Source organism: Coniosporium apollinis (assembly GCF_000281105.1).
Source record: "Coniosporium apollinis CBS 100218 chromosome Unknown supercont1.4, whole genome shotgun sequence".
NCBI lineage: Eukaryota > Fungi > Ascomycota > Dothideomycetes > Coniosporium > Coniosporium apollinis.
In genome coordinates this window covers 441,464-455,691 of record NW_006913266.1, presented here as the reverse complement: position 1 = coordinate 455,691, position 14,228 = coordinate 441,464, and the positions used below count along the sequence as shown (strand labels likewise).

General features: G+C 55.2%; 4 protein-coding genes across 4 annotated transcripts; 3 read left to right on the top strand and 1 right to left on the bottom strand.

The window, feature by feature from the left end:
- Nucleotides 1-1,771: 1,771 nt before the first annotated feature.
- Nucleotides 1,772-7,637, top strand: W97_01215 (AGC protein kinase; the record flags this gene model as incomplete). Its single annotated transcript, XM_007779124.1, has 2 exons — nucleotides 1,772-2,299; nucleotides 2,349-7,637. 2 exons carry the CDS (start codon nucleotides 1,772-1,774, stop codon nucleotides 7,635-7,637), a joined length of 5,817 nt encoding a protein of 1,938 aa, XP_007777314.1.
- A 736-nt stretch (nucleotides 7,638-8,373) lies between these two features.
- On the bottom strand, nucleotides 8,374-8,923 carry W97_01214 (uncharacterized protein; the record flags this gene model as incomplete). Its single annotated transcript, XM_007779123.1, has 2 exons — nucleotides 8,374-8,632; nucleotides 8,721-8,923. The coding sequence occupies 2 exons, from the start codon at nucleotides 8,921-8,923 to the stop codon at nucleotides 8,374-8,376; spliced, it is 462 nt and encodes a 153-aa protein (XP_007777313.1).
- A 1,276-nt stretch (nucleotides 8,924-10,199) lies between these two features.
- W97_01213 (uncharacterized protein) lies at nucleotides 10,200-12,272 on the top strand (the record flags this gene model as incomplete). Its single annotated transcript, XM_007779122.1, has 3 exons — nucleotides 10,200-10,512; nucleotides 10,571-10,740; nucleotides 10,809-12,272. The coding sequence occupies 3 exons, from the start codon at nucleotides 10,200-10,202 to the stop codon at nucleotides 12,270-12,272; spliced, it is 1,947 nt and encodes a 648-aa protein (XP_007777312.1).
- A 431-nt stretch (nucleotides 12,273-12,703) lies between these two features.
- W97_01212 (uncharacterized protein) lies at nucleotides 12,704-13,923 on the top strand (the record flags this gene model as incomplete). The annotated part of the gene is made up of 4 exons (XM_007779121.1): nucleotides 12,704-12,730; nucleotides 12,786-12,942; nucleotides 13,014-13,040; nucleotides 13,136-13,923. The coding sequence occupies 4 exons, from the start codon at nucleotides 12,704-12,706 to the stop codon at nucleotides 13,921-13,923; spliced, it is 999 nt and encodes a 332-aa protein (XP_007777311.1).
- Nucleotides 13,924-14,228: the final 305 nt, after the last annotated feature.

The following is a 14,228-nucleotide window of genomic DNA, read 5'->3' as shown; positions in this document are numbered from 1 at the left end:
GGTACTCGAGTATCAAATAGCTATGGATTCATGAGTTTGAAGATGATGTGGGGAGGGTCTGAAACACTGATAGCGAATGCTGAGACACCTCCATCGCGGTCTCGTCATGGTTTGAAGCCCGCTTGTGGGTTGCAGCGAGCCCGGCGCCATTGCAGCAGCCCCCATGGTGGTGGTTAAATGTGTTGATTGTGCAACAATTAAAAAAGACGGCTCAAGTCGTGAACTGTCTGAATGATCCAACGGCTGGAATCCTCACTCCCTGATCATCTCCAATACCGTGAAGACCTTTTCCCCCAGCTTCATGTTCCTGGGGTGGCTCATTGTGCGGCTTCCGGCAGTGCATTGGCGATGAGAATGGAAAAGCCGGCACGCTACCCCACATGCATGCATGGATACACCAGCCAGCAAGGGGCCAGCTGGCAACGCTCCCGCCGTTAGTGGTGGCTTGAACTTGCGTCGTTCGAGTAAAATGTCATCTTTAGGTTTTGCACGAAACGCAGCCAAGGGCACTAGGGATGGCATCCGCGCGGTGCTGATTCGCTGTGATAATTCTCGATCTGCATGATCATGCACCGGCGCCGAGCGGACCGCTCGTTCTGTCACAGTTCGAGCTACTCCAGACCCGATGACTGGCAACCGAAGTGGGCGCTGCTGGCATGGTACCCACTGCTCAAGAGCTATGAAAGCAGCAGCAGAAGCATGTCTGGAGCGTCAGGAAGGAGCTGCCAGAGGCACTGCTCTCATGGGTTGATTGTGGTGTCGCTGGTGCGCTACAAACCCGTACGGCGAGGAGGCAGTGTAGCTCTCACCAGTCCTGCGTCAGCGACCCCGAATTGATAGGCATCCACCTGCATTTATCCCCTCCACACCTCACGAAGTGGATTCGATGACATCTGCCTGGGTCCTCGCTGCCGCAGATGACAGCCTCGATGCATCATCCCTGATGGCTATTATTGGGTTCATAAATGCAATCGCAGGCCAGGTTGTTGGTGACTGACAGCCAGGATGCGTGGTTTTGTGGCCTCAACGAGCTGCTTTGAAGAAGTGCGAACATGCTTCGTCATAATGAATCTGCACAGCGCTTTCCTAGTGACACAAAGGGGGCCCGTTGTAACGCGGCGCTCGAATCCATGAGAATCTGTTCAAGCATTGCCCCTTGCCGGCTTCAAGCACACCGTGGTCTAGTCAAATGCACGAGAGTAGCACATCTAGCCGACTGGCGTCCTCCAGTGGGGGAAGGTCATGTGCTGATACGAGTAGCGTGCCCGAGGCTTTGTTGTGCTGCCTTCCAGTGCTCTGGGCGGTGGAGTGAGGACGGGCCACCGGTCGTCAGCGGGGGAGTCTTTCGACTTCGTGAAAAAAGTCACCGCATCCGCAGCTGACAAACTCCTCGACTCCCAACCGTATACCCGACGCTCATTTACCTCACATTCAATCGCTAGTTCACTGGAGTTCTCTGCAACAATGTTGGTCGCTTAGTGTGAGCTGCCGGCTGCACCACCAAAAGAAGCTGCTTCAGACCCTGGATGCAACGTCCCGGCCCTACCGTCGACAAAATTCCAACAAGCGGCAACAGACACTGGAGGCAGCTTCATATCACCACAGCGCCTCGACGCGACAGCCACTACCGAGCATACCATCACGATTCCTGTCATGATGGTGATGCTCTCTGCCGCGATATAGCAAGCGCACCGGCTGCCCCCGGGCGGACAGGATTTAGGACCCCACTAAAGAAACAAACACACATTGTGAAAGAGGGCCACTTCGAAACATGGCCGAAGGGTTAACACCGTCGGTGTTGATTCCGCCAGCCGTGGCAGCATTGAAGGGAGAAGCTGCGGGTCAAGGTCCGGTCAGAGGTCAGATGGAGCGATCGATAAGCATGGATATCCGCGAGGAGCGAGAAGAACTACGAGAAGCGGCCGAGCAATGCCTGAATGTGATAATGGACTTGGGCTTGGACAACCATATCCGATGGGTCAGTCCGACATGGCGGGATGTAGTCGGTACTGAGCCAGACGCCGTGGTCGGAAAGCCCATCGCACACATCCTTCTCAGCGACAAGGACGCATTCTCGGAAGCGGTCGAGGCAATGAGGAAAGATGATTCTCGCAGTCGAATTATCCGCTTTGCCACTTCCATGGGGCCGTTGTCTGTCTTGCAGCCAAAGTCTCACAAAACTATCGTTGAGGGCGAAGATGCGGCTCAGACAGGCCAAGTGGAAGAGCAAGACCGAGTGCTTAATCTTGAGGCCCAAGGCATAATCGTGTACGATCGTACATCCGGCGAGGAAAGCCATGTAAGTCTTCCTCTCGCCTTTGCAGGTACAGTTGTTGACGTCCGGCTAGACGATGTGGATGATTCGGCCCTCTGTCATCCGCGAGGTTACTATTGACCTTCCTCAGGTCCTAGTTGAGTCTCTCGGCATTGGGGCTGAGATGCTTGCACACTACCTCACAGCCTTGGCTGAGGCTGGAACAAGAGACCCTGAGAGCCATCCGCCTCCACTGCCAGCTTTGTGTCGAATATGCGAACGCCAGATTACGCCGTGGTGGTTCGAGAAGCACACCGAGCTCTGCTTGCTAGAACACAAAGCTGAGATGGATGTTCAGCTTGCTCAGGAGAGCCTTACTGATCACCGCAACGCTATCGTCAAGGTTCTGGATGTCTTGGAAGCTCAGTCACGCCAGTCACGATCCCTGCCCGTTGAAGTCGCCTCTCCGGTCCCAATCCCGGAATACAAGGGCCTGCCGATTTCGCCTGCTTCCACGCCGTCCTCTGGCCCCAGCTCAGGCAGAGCTTCGCCTGCATCTCCTCCCTCACGGTCTCGAGAGCGTCCAGGAGGCTTCGGCCACCATCGCGCCCGTTCATTCGCCATCAGGAGGCCGGTTTCTCGCATCGTTGAACTGGTTCTTGACCTTTGCGACACCGCGCTTGAGATAAACACACCTGCGATCAAAGATAGCCGGGGACAGTTGAGCACAGAAATTCGAACCCAGTCGCCGCAGTCGGAAAGTAGGATCTCTCAAATCCTCCAATGGCAGTCGCCGAGCGCAGGGAGTCTGGAAGCAGAGCAGGGTCTCGCGCTTTTGTGCGACGATACCTCGAGACTTGCGAGAGCTAAGGTTGAGGCTGTCTTCCGCCACCGTAGGATCTTGGAGTACTCTGAGAGGATCCGCGTCGAATTCGACATTCTTGTCCAGGAGTGTATTGATGCTGCAATGCGTAAGGCTGCATCAATCGTAGCAGGAGAAGACAGCGATTCCAGCGCCGATATTGATCAAGTTGGCGGTGAGGAAATCCGAGAAGAGCTGGGCGATGATGGTCTTGACCGAATGTCCACAGAAGAAGGAGTCTTCTCAGGATCGTTCGACAGTCCCGCGATCCTCAATCCAGCCATCCGCAGCACGTCAACCCCTTCTCTTACTTCTCGAACGCGCCGCAGACCTTCTTCGGCAGCCGAGTCAACGCGGTCGAGCAGTCCGCGTGGGTCGCAGACCCCCCGATCCAATGCGGGTGCGATGAGCATAGTCCCTCACAGCAAGCGTGCTTCAATGGTCTTTGAGAGCGACGCTGGCGGCGATAGTGACACTAGCGTGCGCTCTTCGGTCCTATCTGGTCCGCCCAGAACAGATTCTCCTGGCTCTGAGCTTGGCCTTACTAGGATCGCTAGTTCTCGTGAGCGCAAGAGGAAGAGTCTCATCCTCCCTAGCGTCATGTCCAGCAGACAACAATCACCCGCGAGAGGCGCGGTTCCTCCATCTTCCCCACTCAGACTGTCGAAACCGAGGGTATCCAGTGGTACGGATCACGTTCCGTCTCCCATCGTGTCCCCGGTCATGCCCTTGGGCGAGTTTTCTCCTCCATCAATCTCTGCGGCTCAGCTCCATCACCATCGCAGACAATCCTCGGCTGTAGGCGGTGAGTTCGCGCGTGCCCCTGCATCGCCTCGTCTCGCATCTATCACCGCCCCTCAGCCGCGAGCAGTGCCACCTTCCATCAAAGACTTCGAAATAATCAAGCCAATCAGCAAAGGCGCTTTCGGAAGCGTGTACCTGTCCAAGAAGAAGTCTACTGGTGACTACTTCGCAATCAAAGTCTTGAAGAAGGCGGACATGGTTGCCAAGAACCAAGTTACTAACGTCAAGGCTGAACGTGCAATAATGATGTGGCAGGGCGAGAGCGACTTTGTTGCCAAGCTCTACTGGACATTCTCCAGCAAAGACTACCTCTACTTGGTTATGGAGTACTTGAACGGTGGAGATTGTGCGTCCTTAATCAAAGTCCTTGGCTCGCTGCCTGAAGATTGGGCAAAGAAGTATATCGCAGAGGTTGTCCTTGGAGTAGAGCACTTGCATAGCAGGGGCATCATCCATCGTGACCTGAAGCCCGACAACCTCCTCATCGACCAGAAGGGACATTTGAAGCTGACGGATTTTGGTCTCTCCAGGATGGGACTGATAGGAAGGCAGAAGCGGGCACTCAACAGCAAGCCGGATGAGCCCGCTCCGGACCTTCTCAAACAAGGGCCTTTCCACAGGGCAATGTCAGTCGCGTCATCTCGCTCTGCTTCATTCGATATGCAAGGCAACCATTCCCCAGCTCAAACACCTAGTCTTACTCCAGCTCTTACGGGTGATATTGGACAGCCATCCTATTTCAGTCTCAGTCGAGAGACTTCAGCAAGCCGTGAGCCGTCTCGAAGAACGTCTGGAAACCGGAGCGATAGTGGCGAGAGCGATGCCTTGCAGGCCATGTTCCGAAGGTTTTCCATCGCCGATGACCTGTCGGCATACCAACGCCGCTCGCCCATTGAGGAGGAGAGCTACAGCGAGGATGGGTACTCTCCAGATCCATATATGCTGCAGCCCATCTTGAGTCAGACAAGCTCTGTGCAAAACAACACGCCGCCACAGGCGTCAACAATGCTTCCGCCACCGATGGCCTTGTACGATCCGGGAGATAGCAACCGCCGGTTTGTAGGGACTCCTGACTACCTTGCTCCCGAAACTATCAACGGTGCTGGTCAGGACGAAACCAGTGATTGGTGGTCGCTGGGCTGCATCCTCTTTGAGTTCCTGTACGGTTATCCGCCGTTCCACGCGGACGCGCCGGACCAGGTGTTTCAGAACATTCTTGACCGTAAGATCGACTGGCCTGAGGAGGACGTCTGTGAGGTATCGGCTGAAGCCAAGGATCTGATGAATCGCCTGATGTGCAGTAATCCTCGGGATCGTCTGGGTGCAAATGCGGGGGAGAAGTTCTCTTGCGGTGGAGAAGAGATCAGAAGCCATGAGTGGTTTGTGGGCATCAACTGGCAGACGCTTCGCGACGACGAAGCCTCGTTTGTCCCGGCAACATGCAATCCTGAAGATACAGAATATTTCGATGCACGGGGCGCGACGTATCAGAATTTTGCTTCCGAATTTGAGGATCAGTGCTCGTCGCCGGCAGCTACGCCTGGGGCGGACTATCCGGACCGACCGCACGACGCCCTTTCCCGCGTGCGATCCCAGGTCAACTCGATGAAGCGAGGCCTGATGCCGCTGCATATACCTCCTCACGTGCGTGAGGGCCGTACAAGAAGGTTATCTGAGCCGGTTGCTGCGGATGATTTCGGCAATTTCGCGTTCAAGAATCTGCCTGTTCTGGAAAAGGCGAACAAAGATGTCATACAGAAGCTTCGGGCAGAAGCGATGCAAGGGCAGAGCAAACCTTCCTCTGCCGTGACCTCACCTATCATCAGCTCTCCGTCGCCTTCTTTGGAGTCTTCGCCACTGATTTCTATGCCTCTCAAGCGCACGATGTCGGCAAACAAAGGGGCCAATCGACCGGTTTCTCCGTCCTTAGTAAGCCAGGTGAACTCCTCTCCTAGCAGGGTATCGCAGCCATCGTCCCCTCTGCTGGTCTCTTTCAGCACTGGCCAGAACCACGAGCGTAGAAAGACATCGAACGGATCTTCCACACTGAGCCACCAAACTAGCGGAAGCTCTCTCCAGCCGGGCAGTTTCTTCGACGTTCCTCGACTGCCGGGCGCCATCAAAGCCGCATCCAGCGCCTCATCGCCTATTAAACTTCTCAAAACGCAGTCGATGATCCAGCCCCCATCAGGCCATGGCTTGACGGTGCATCGCCAAAGCAGCGCGTCAATAAACATTGCTACGTCTCCTAGAGCACGCTCTATGACCGTTGGATCGCAGGAAGAAGACACGCTGGGGAATCTAAGGCCTAATCACCACCACCGGAGAAGCCAAGTGCTTGACGTGTCTCCCTCCTCGTCCGACACCGAAGATTCCAGACAAAAGGTCCTATTACGTGTGCAGCGACGAAGACAGAGTATGCGCAGGCTTTCCCAGATAACGCTAGCGGAAGGTCCCATATTCAGACCACTAGATGTTTTGATCTGCGAGGATCATCCAGTGTCTCGGCTCGTCATGGAAAAGCTTCTGGAAAAGCTGCGATGTCGAACGATCTCTGTGCAGACCGGTGCCGAGGCTATAAGATACGCATCAGGTCAGGTCAAGTTTGACATCATCTTCATGGAGTTTAGGCTTCCTCAAATCAACGGTGCGGACGTTGCTCGAATGATCCGCGAGACCAAGAATGCAAACTCCCACACACCAATCGTGACAGTCACTGGATATCTGAAAGAGCTGCAAGCACCACAGTATTTTGACGGATACATCGAGAAGCCGCCGACTATGAAGAAGTTGACCGAGATCATGGGCCGTCTGTGTCAATGGAAGGCCCCACCTCCCAATTGGACTCCAGCTCAGCTGCCAATTATTCCTTCATCCGGGCTAAGACAGGAGTCTGTTCGAACTGATGACAGCCCAACAACTTCGAATTCTTCGGGCTTTGCAGCCATGCCATCGAGTAGCTATCGAGGGTCAAGCAGAGAAGACTCAATCGGGTCAAGTTCCTATGGCGACATGGAGAGCCGTGGCGGCGATGACATTCCAGGCATCATCAGCAGACGAACAACCAACGAGTGGTCTGATCGGGAGATAGCACGTATGCTCGGCGGGCTAGGAATCTCAGAAGAGCCCACTACATCACCGGAGCTAAAGTCACTGAACACTGTACCATCAATCCTTGGACCGGAGCAATCATCAGCCCCCGCCGTTATGAGCCACTCCGTCCCCCGCAGACAGCGATCTTCGGAGGAGGTGGACTCCAAGAGGCGTTCCCTCGAAGCTAAGAGATATGACTGCGCTGAGTCTGGTGACGACGAAGATGAGGAGCTCGGCCACCTTCAGGTTCGAGCGAAGAGCCCCAAGGGCAGGTCGAAGCCGTCGTCGAAGCTCGGAACGGAGATGATGCGCACCAACAGTCACGGTAGTGTCATCTCTGTAGAAGAAATGTCTGCGGCAGACGGTCTCGCGTCATCCCCTCCACCCGCAATAGCAGAAGATTCCACAGCAGAAGCGTTGACGACTGCGAAGCAAGACCCGAAACAATTTCAACCCCTCATGTCTCCGCCAGAAATCTTCCCTCTGTTGCCGGGCTGCGATGTACAAGAAATTGATATGGACCCAAATGCTGTCACGCCTAAGCCCTCTCACACAAATTACCTGGATCCTGATCCAACTCCTACGGCCAAACGGTCGATGTCGCCTACTCAGCGATACCAGTGATGGCACCCGTTTGCACGCCGCGGCTGTCCAGCCACAACTTGTCCTTATCATGTGCGCTTTACCACTCTACACTCGTTCGTGCTTTCTCCTTTTCCTGATAGTCAATCTGTTTGAGCAAGGTGTTGGTGGTTTGCTAATCGTCTCCTCACATGGTCCACGCGTGGGGACCTGGCGTTCCGTATACGACGCCTCCTGCTTTAGCGTTGTTGTGTTTGTCTCACCAGAAGCTTTTCTTTTGTCTTGTTTTCTTGTACAACGTCCTATACTAGTCGTTTGTTGCTGATGGAGAGCCGGAACCTTGCGTATACTGGCTGCTTGTCTTTCGGCAAACGTATCAGCGTGGGCTGGCGCTCGAGACGAAACAGATGGAAGAGCCTGTTAGATTGATACACAGGCTACGGGCGTGGCTGTCATACGTTTGCGGTGTGGTTTTTCAACTGTCACATGTTCTTCGGAAAGGGCAATGTTCACATGCAGGAAAAAGGTACCAAGCACAGACTTGTAGCCTGACAAAACTGTTCGCATACCAATAGCTGAATTCGATGAAGTTGTGCAAACTCTATAACTGTGGTATCATTCTCGACGTGCGTGGAATCTGTTCACTCCTGACCAAAACCCCCAAACGCCTTGCTAGAAACACGGACAAATGTCCACCTGAGACCTCATGCAACCTCAAACCCGATCAGCCTGAGCCAAGCATCCGCCCGGAGCGCCCGAACCGACACGTCCGGAACCCCTAAGCCTCCCCCAAACTCCTATTCTGTGCAATCTCCTTCAGCAGCTGCGTCAAGTCCTCATCCGAGATCTTATTCTGCAGGCTCGGTATCAGCGTCTTGGCCTCCTGCGCATCCTCGCAGCACAGCGTCGCCAGCTGGCTCTTCTCAAACTTCTCCATCTCGGGGTAGTTGCTGAGGGTGCGCTCGACGTTTGTGGCGGCCGTCTGCTGCTTGAAGCGCGCGAAGTGGTCGAGGTAGGTTTGCATTTTCGTGAGGGTTCTGTGGAAGGGCGCGTGGAGGTGTCAGTCTTGGGGAAGTTTTTGCGGTGAGGGCGCGGTGCTTGAGAGGGGGGCGGGGGGGGACCCACTCGGTCTCTTGGAAGACGCGTCGCTCTTGTTTTCGCACGCGCAGGACTTTGTCTATGACGAGCCGCGCTTCGGAGAGGGAGAGTGTTGGCACGCCGGTGAACTCGCCCAGCTTGAGCTGCTCGGAGGCTTCTTCGTCTAGGGCTGAGACTTCGCGCGGACGAGAGACGGGCGCGGGAGCCGCAGTGGGCGCATCGGAGGCCATTTTGGGGGCGACGGTGTGGTTCAGCTAGATGGGAGTGCGTGTATTATGGTGGACGCTCGCTGGGGGCTGTTCCCAATCCGGTAGAGTTCTTTACACAGGCGCCGTTCAGGCAGATGACATCAAAGAACGCTTTCCTCGATTTCGGCGGTTGATGGGTGTCTCTGCCATCTTCAGCACTGCCTGAGACTACGCGTCTTGCTTGGGGGGCTTACTTCTGGCAGCGGCGGGTTGTTGGAAATATTTGCTCTCCAAAGTGCACGCGGGCGGATGTAGATTTGCGCTCCACGGTTCAGTGGCATGCCGAGCGGGAAAAAGGCATCACGGCAAACCTTGAGGTCCGGGGCTGCAGCAAGAATGAAACTCCCTTTAAGATCCCTGTGATGCTTCACGACACAGTCTAAATCGCTAGCTCAACGCATGTCGTTCTATCGTTCACTCTTGAAGCTTACTGCAGCGCCTGATCGTGGATCACTCTACGAGCTCACGGTGGCCGAGCGTTAGGTACAAGAACTACATGAGAAGTCCGCTACCGCGTCTATGCCCAGCTTGTTCGACACTAGATGCACGATCGAGCTGGGCCTCCTGATCCTGTCAGTTGCAAGGCAGCTAGACAACTCTATGTGATAGGAAGCAAAAGGTATGCAGCAGTTTCGTTCTACACTACGTCCACCGCCTAAAGGTATCTTTGAGCTGTGGACTGTGCTTGGGGCCTATTCAGCTACAGTGCTACGACTAGCTTGAATAGGGTAGCTGTACGCGGTGAGGCTCTTTTCCCGCTCGGCGTGAGTGGTCGCGCTGGTACTCGAGAGTCACGTGAGGCATACTTACTCGACGCGGTGACAAAAATCGCCGGACTCGAAAAACAGAAGGGACTTCAATCAACTTACGAGGGTTACGATGGAGAACCTAGAGGCGCATCCGATACTGCATCGTAGCCGTGTTAGAGCTACGACTGGAAGTGGAAGGGCCAGTGTAAAAGGTCTTTGGAAACGTGGTGAAGCTTGATAAACTCTGGGCGCCCGGCGATCGACGAGTCCGGCGATTCGCCTAGTATGTCACGTGCACACTAGTGCGGCGGCCTGGAGCTCCGTCATGCCTAAGCCGAACCTCACTCCCACTCCCACAAACTTTCCCAAGCTGCTCGCCCTTTGTCCACAGACAACACAATAGCACATAAGAACTATCCGAGCAAGCTGCACCTCCCCAGTCATTACATACAAATCCTCTCACTCCCTCTCTATACTACAACCTCTTCGACAACCTCAGAACTAGCAACATGACAACCGGCGTTACCACCAGGCGCGGAACGCCAGTCGACGGCTTCACCAACAGGCGGGGGGCAATAGCAAAGCGACGCAGCGCCGCTCGGACCGACCGTGATGGCGACCTAGTGATGGACAGCGCCGCGAAGGCGCGCGGTGGAGGAATCACCAAGGGCAGAGGCCGTGGAGGGCGCGATGGAACACCGACCGGACCAGGCCGCGCCAAAAATCTGAACAGCGAGGTCTTCAAGCGCGAAATTCTCCGACACGTTGCCACCGGCGATGCCGTTCCACGCGGTCCCAGAGCCACCACAGGACCAATCAAGCGTACGACCTCTTTATTGCCATGAAGAGAGTGAATAACAGCGACTGACTAAAAAAAAAGACATGAGAGACCTGAAGGTCACCGGCTATAAAAACAGCAAGGCTGCCGCAAACGACGATGGAGGGATCCAGTCGCTCCTCACATTCCTTGAGAAGAGAGGCACCATCAACCTGGACAAGCGGAATAACGCACGCGGTATCAAAGGATCGCATCCAATCAGAATCAGAAAGGTAAGCTATCCCCTTGAGAAGCAAAGTGAAGCCTTCGGATGGACAGTCGCTAACCAACTCTCCAACAGCATCAACAAGAAGGCGATGCTCTGATCATCACTTTACCGTCCAACGAAGCGCTGTCGATATTGCGCCTGGACGGCTGGGTATTTGCTGGTGCCAATATCAAAATCGAGCAACTCTCGGAACCAACGCGCTCTCCAACCCCGCCGGGACAAGCATCACGAGCGGAAAATGCGACTGAAGTCAAGCAATTACTCCAGAACTTCTTGAGCCGTCGATACAACGCAGAAATGAAGCTTCTCGACCTCAGCGCTCTTGGTTCGGACGCAGAGCTCAACACCTTGGGCATGTTCAACTCGGCATCCACTCAGTCGAAGTTCTTCCCCGCACTCATGAAAATCTGCGATGGCCTGTTCAAGACAGCGCAGGAGAAGAAGGACACTGTACACAGTGTGACCCTAGCCGACAACGAACTCTCGTCTTTGGCTGCAGTCGCTTCACTTGCGCCAACCTTCCCCGATCTCATTAATCTCGACCTCTCGAACAATAAATTTCCCAACCTCGCATCTCTTCACGGTTGGAAGCACAAATTCCGCCACCTCGACCACCTTGTTCTCAGCGGCAATCCGTTTGAGCAAGAGTCACCCGACTACCAAACTCAGATCACCAACTGGTACCCGACTCTCCGTTTCTTGAACGGCGTTCAAGTCCGCTCAGACGAGGAAGCTGCGAGAACGAGCAAGCAAATCACCAAGAGTCCTCTACCAGTCGCTGCACCACTTTTTCAGGATGAAGCGCAGATCGCGGAAACATTCATCACCAATTTCTTCGCAGGGTTCGACAGCGACAGAAACGCGCTAGTCAACATGTACTACAATGCCGACACCACCTTCTCTCTATCAGTCAATTCACGGGCGCCGCGAGATCCTTCGCAGGATCACATTAAGCAGGAATGGGACGTCTACATCAAGCGCAGCCGAAACCTCAAGCATATCGCGCAAACACCAGCACGCATGGCCCGCAAGCTACAAGGCCAAGACGCCATCCGCGAAGTCTACAACACACTACCGGCGACTCGTCACCCCGGCCTGATCTCCGACCCTCAGAAATGGGTCATTGAATGCATTCACCAGGCCGGCGTGCCAGACCCAGTAGGACAGCTGCCGTATGGCGTCGGCGGCTTTCTCATCACCATTCACGGCGAATACGAAGAAATCAACATTTCGACAGGGCAGCCAAAACATCACAGAAGCTTCGACCGCACATTCATTCTCGGTCCAGGCGGGGCTACGGGTGTCAGGATCGTCCGGGATATGTGGACAGTCAGGCCCTACGGAGGCGACCAGGCTTGGAAGGTCGATGGCCAGGCTCTGGGACAGGAGCAGCTTGTAGCGCAGCTGTCGGCGGCTACGCGCATGAATGCGACCTACTCAAGGCAGTGTTTGGAGGAAAGTGGGTGGAATTTGGAGAGGGCTGTCGTCGCTTTTGAGAGCGCCAGGGCCAGTCTGCCGGCGGATGCTTTTGTTTAGAAATGGAAGAAGGATCATGATACCCAATTTGTCTTACTGAGAAGGGTCTGGGAGTTTGCACAAGGGAGGAATTGCAAGGCATCATCAGCCCTAGGAGTTTTTTTGTATGGGGGGCAGCAATCGCTCTGCATAGCATGGGTGTTCGGGATACTGGTTGGTTGGGATACCCTCTCTGAAAGTCCTCCTAGAATGAGGCCCTCGAAACGAGGTATTTAGCAATCCATTCTCTTCAATGCAGTACTGATACGATTCAATGTCTTCCAACCGATGCTGCAGTGACCCTGAACCGGATCAGCCAATGGAACAAGGCAACCCTGATCCCCGCCTCAACTTCCCCGAGCACCGAAGCCTCGGAAGCGATGATCCTCGACAACCACGCGCGTCATGCTCCCTTCATGAGTACCACGATGTAGGCCGTACCGGGCCTCGACATGGCATCTCTCACGCCAGCATCGGCGGTATATCTTCCTACGCGCATAGCGACCACTATCTTGGGGACTGACAATGTGACAGGCCGCCATTGCGCGCTTACGCGCCTATGTCCCGCCGCCGACACAATACTACAATTGCCCTCTGGCGCGCAGGGCAGCAGTCCTGATACTGCTGTTCGCGGATCGCAAGGGCGATTTGAGGGTTGTGCTTACGATGCGCGCGAGCACGTTGAAGTCTTGTTAGTAGTGTTTGCGCAAAGCGCGAGTATAGTGCGCAACAAGCTATTGTATCTAACTTCTATGACCATAGATGCCGGACAAGCTGCGCTACCAGGAGGTACGTTCCCATGTACCCATCCAAACCTCACAGTCACTTATCCGCTGGTGTTGTGTCCACTTGCAAGGAAGTTCCCAAAGTAACACCACGACCAGGCAAAGCCGACGCCCTCAACGAAGCCCCCTTCCAAACCGCCCGCCGCGAAGCCTACGAGGAGATCGGCCTCCCCCTCTCCGACGCCAAACTGCCTCCCCCCTTCCGCGTCGAACATCTGACCGAGCTCCCCGCCAACCTCGCGAAGACGGAGCTCGCCGTGCGGCCATGTGTGGCTTTTCTGTCCGCGAAGCCTGGTGCTGGGTCCACCTCCTCCAGCAAAATGCCGTCCGTAGAAGAAACCATGATCCCGCGCCTCGACGCCAAAGAAGTTGCTGCAGTCTTCACGGCACCCTTCCACAACTTCCTACGTAGCAAGGATGAAGACGAGGACGCGGTCCGCTACTCCAGCGCCTCAGCCGCCGAGTTCCCCGGCGCCGAAGCGGCAGGCTTCCCAGCCGAATGGTATCAGGGCACCTGGACAGACTGGCACGAGAGCCGGTGGCGCATGCACAATTTCTTCGTGCCGGTAGGGGGGCAGAGTGTTGCGAGGCCGAGGAGTAAGAAAGGTAAGGGTGGGGACGCGGCATCTTCGGAGGAGAAGGAACAGGAGGAAACTGCAGATGCCCTTGCGCACCTAAATCGCTTCAGAGTTTTTGGCATGACGGCGCGTATCCTTGTTGATGCGGCCCGTGTCGCGTATGCGGAGGAGCCGGACTTTGAGCATAATAGCCATTTTGGGGACGAGGAGATGATTGCGCGACTGTTGCGTGCGGGAAGGTTGAGCGCGGAGAGGAAGAGGGGGCAGGAGCTCACGAGGGAGGATCTGAGGGCTGCGGCGAAGTTGTAGGGGGCGGGAGGTCGGGTTTGCGTTGGTGTAAAGGCACAGGGACGCAAACGCGAGGATACGCAAACGCTGGTGCGGATGGGATGTGAACACCGAAAGACGTGCGACGGGGACTGTAGATACTGCCATATTGGGAAGGGGTTATCGTTCATAGAACGACGCTGGATACAAGAGTGCCAGAAGCCGAGGCGGCACCCTAGATTTTACTTTTCTTTAACCTGCGCCGTGGTGCTGGCGTCTCCTTGAGTACTCTGCGTGCCTTTGCCGTTGTCGGCGTCATCGATTCGGTTACCACCAATGTCGTCGCC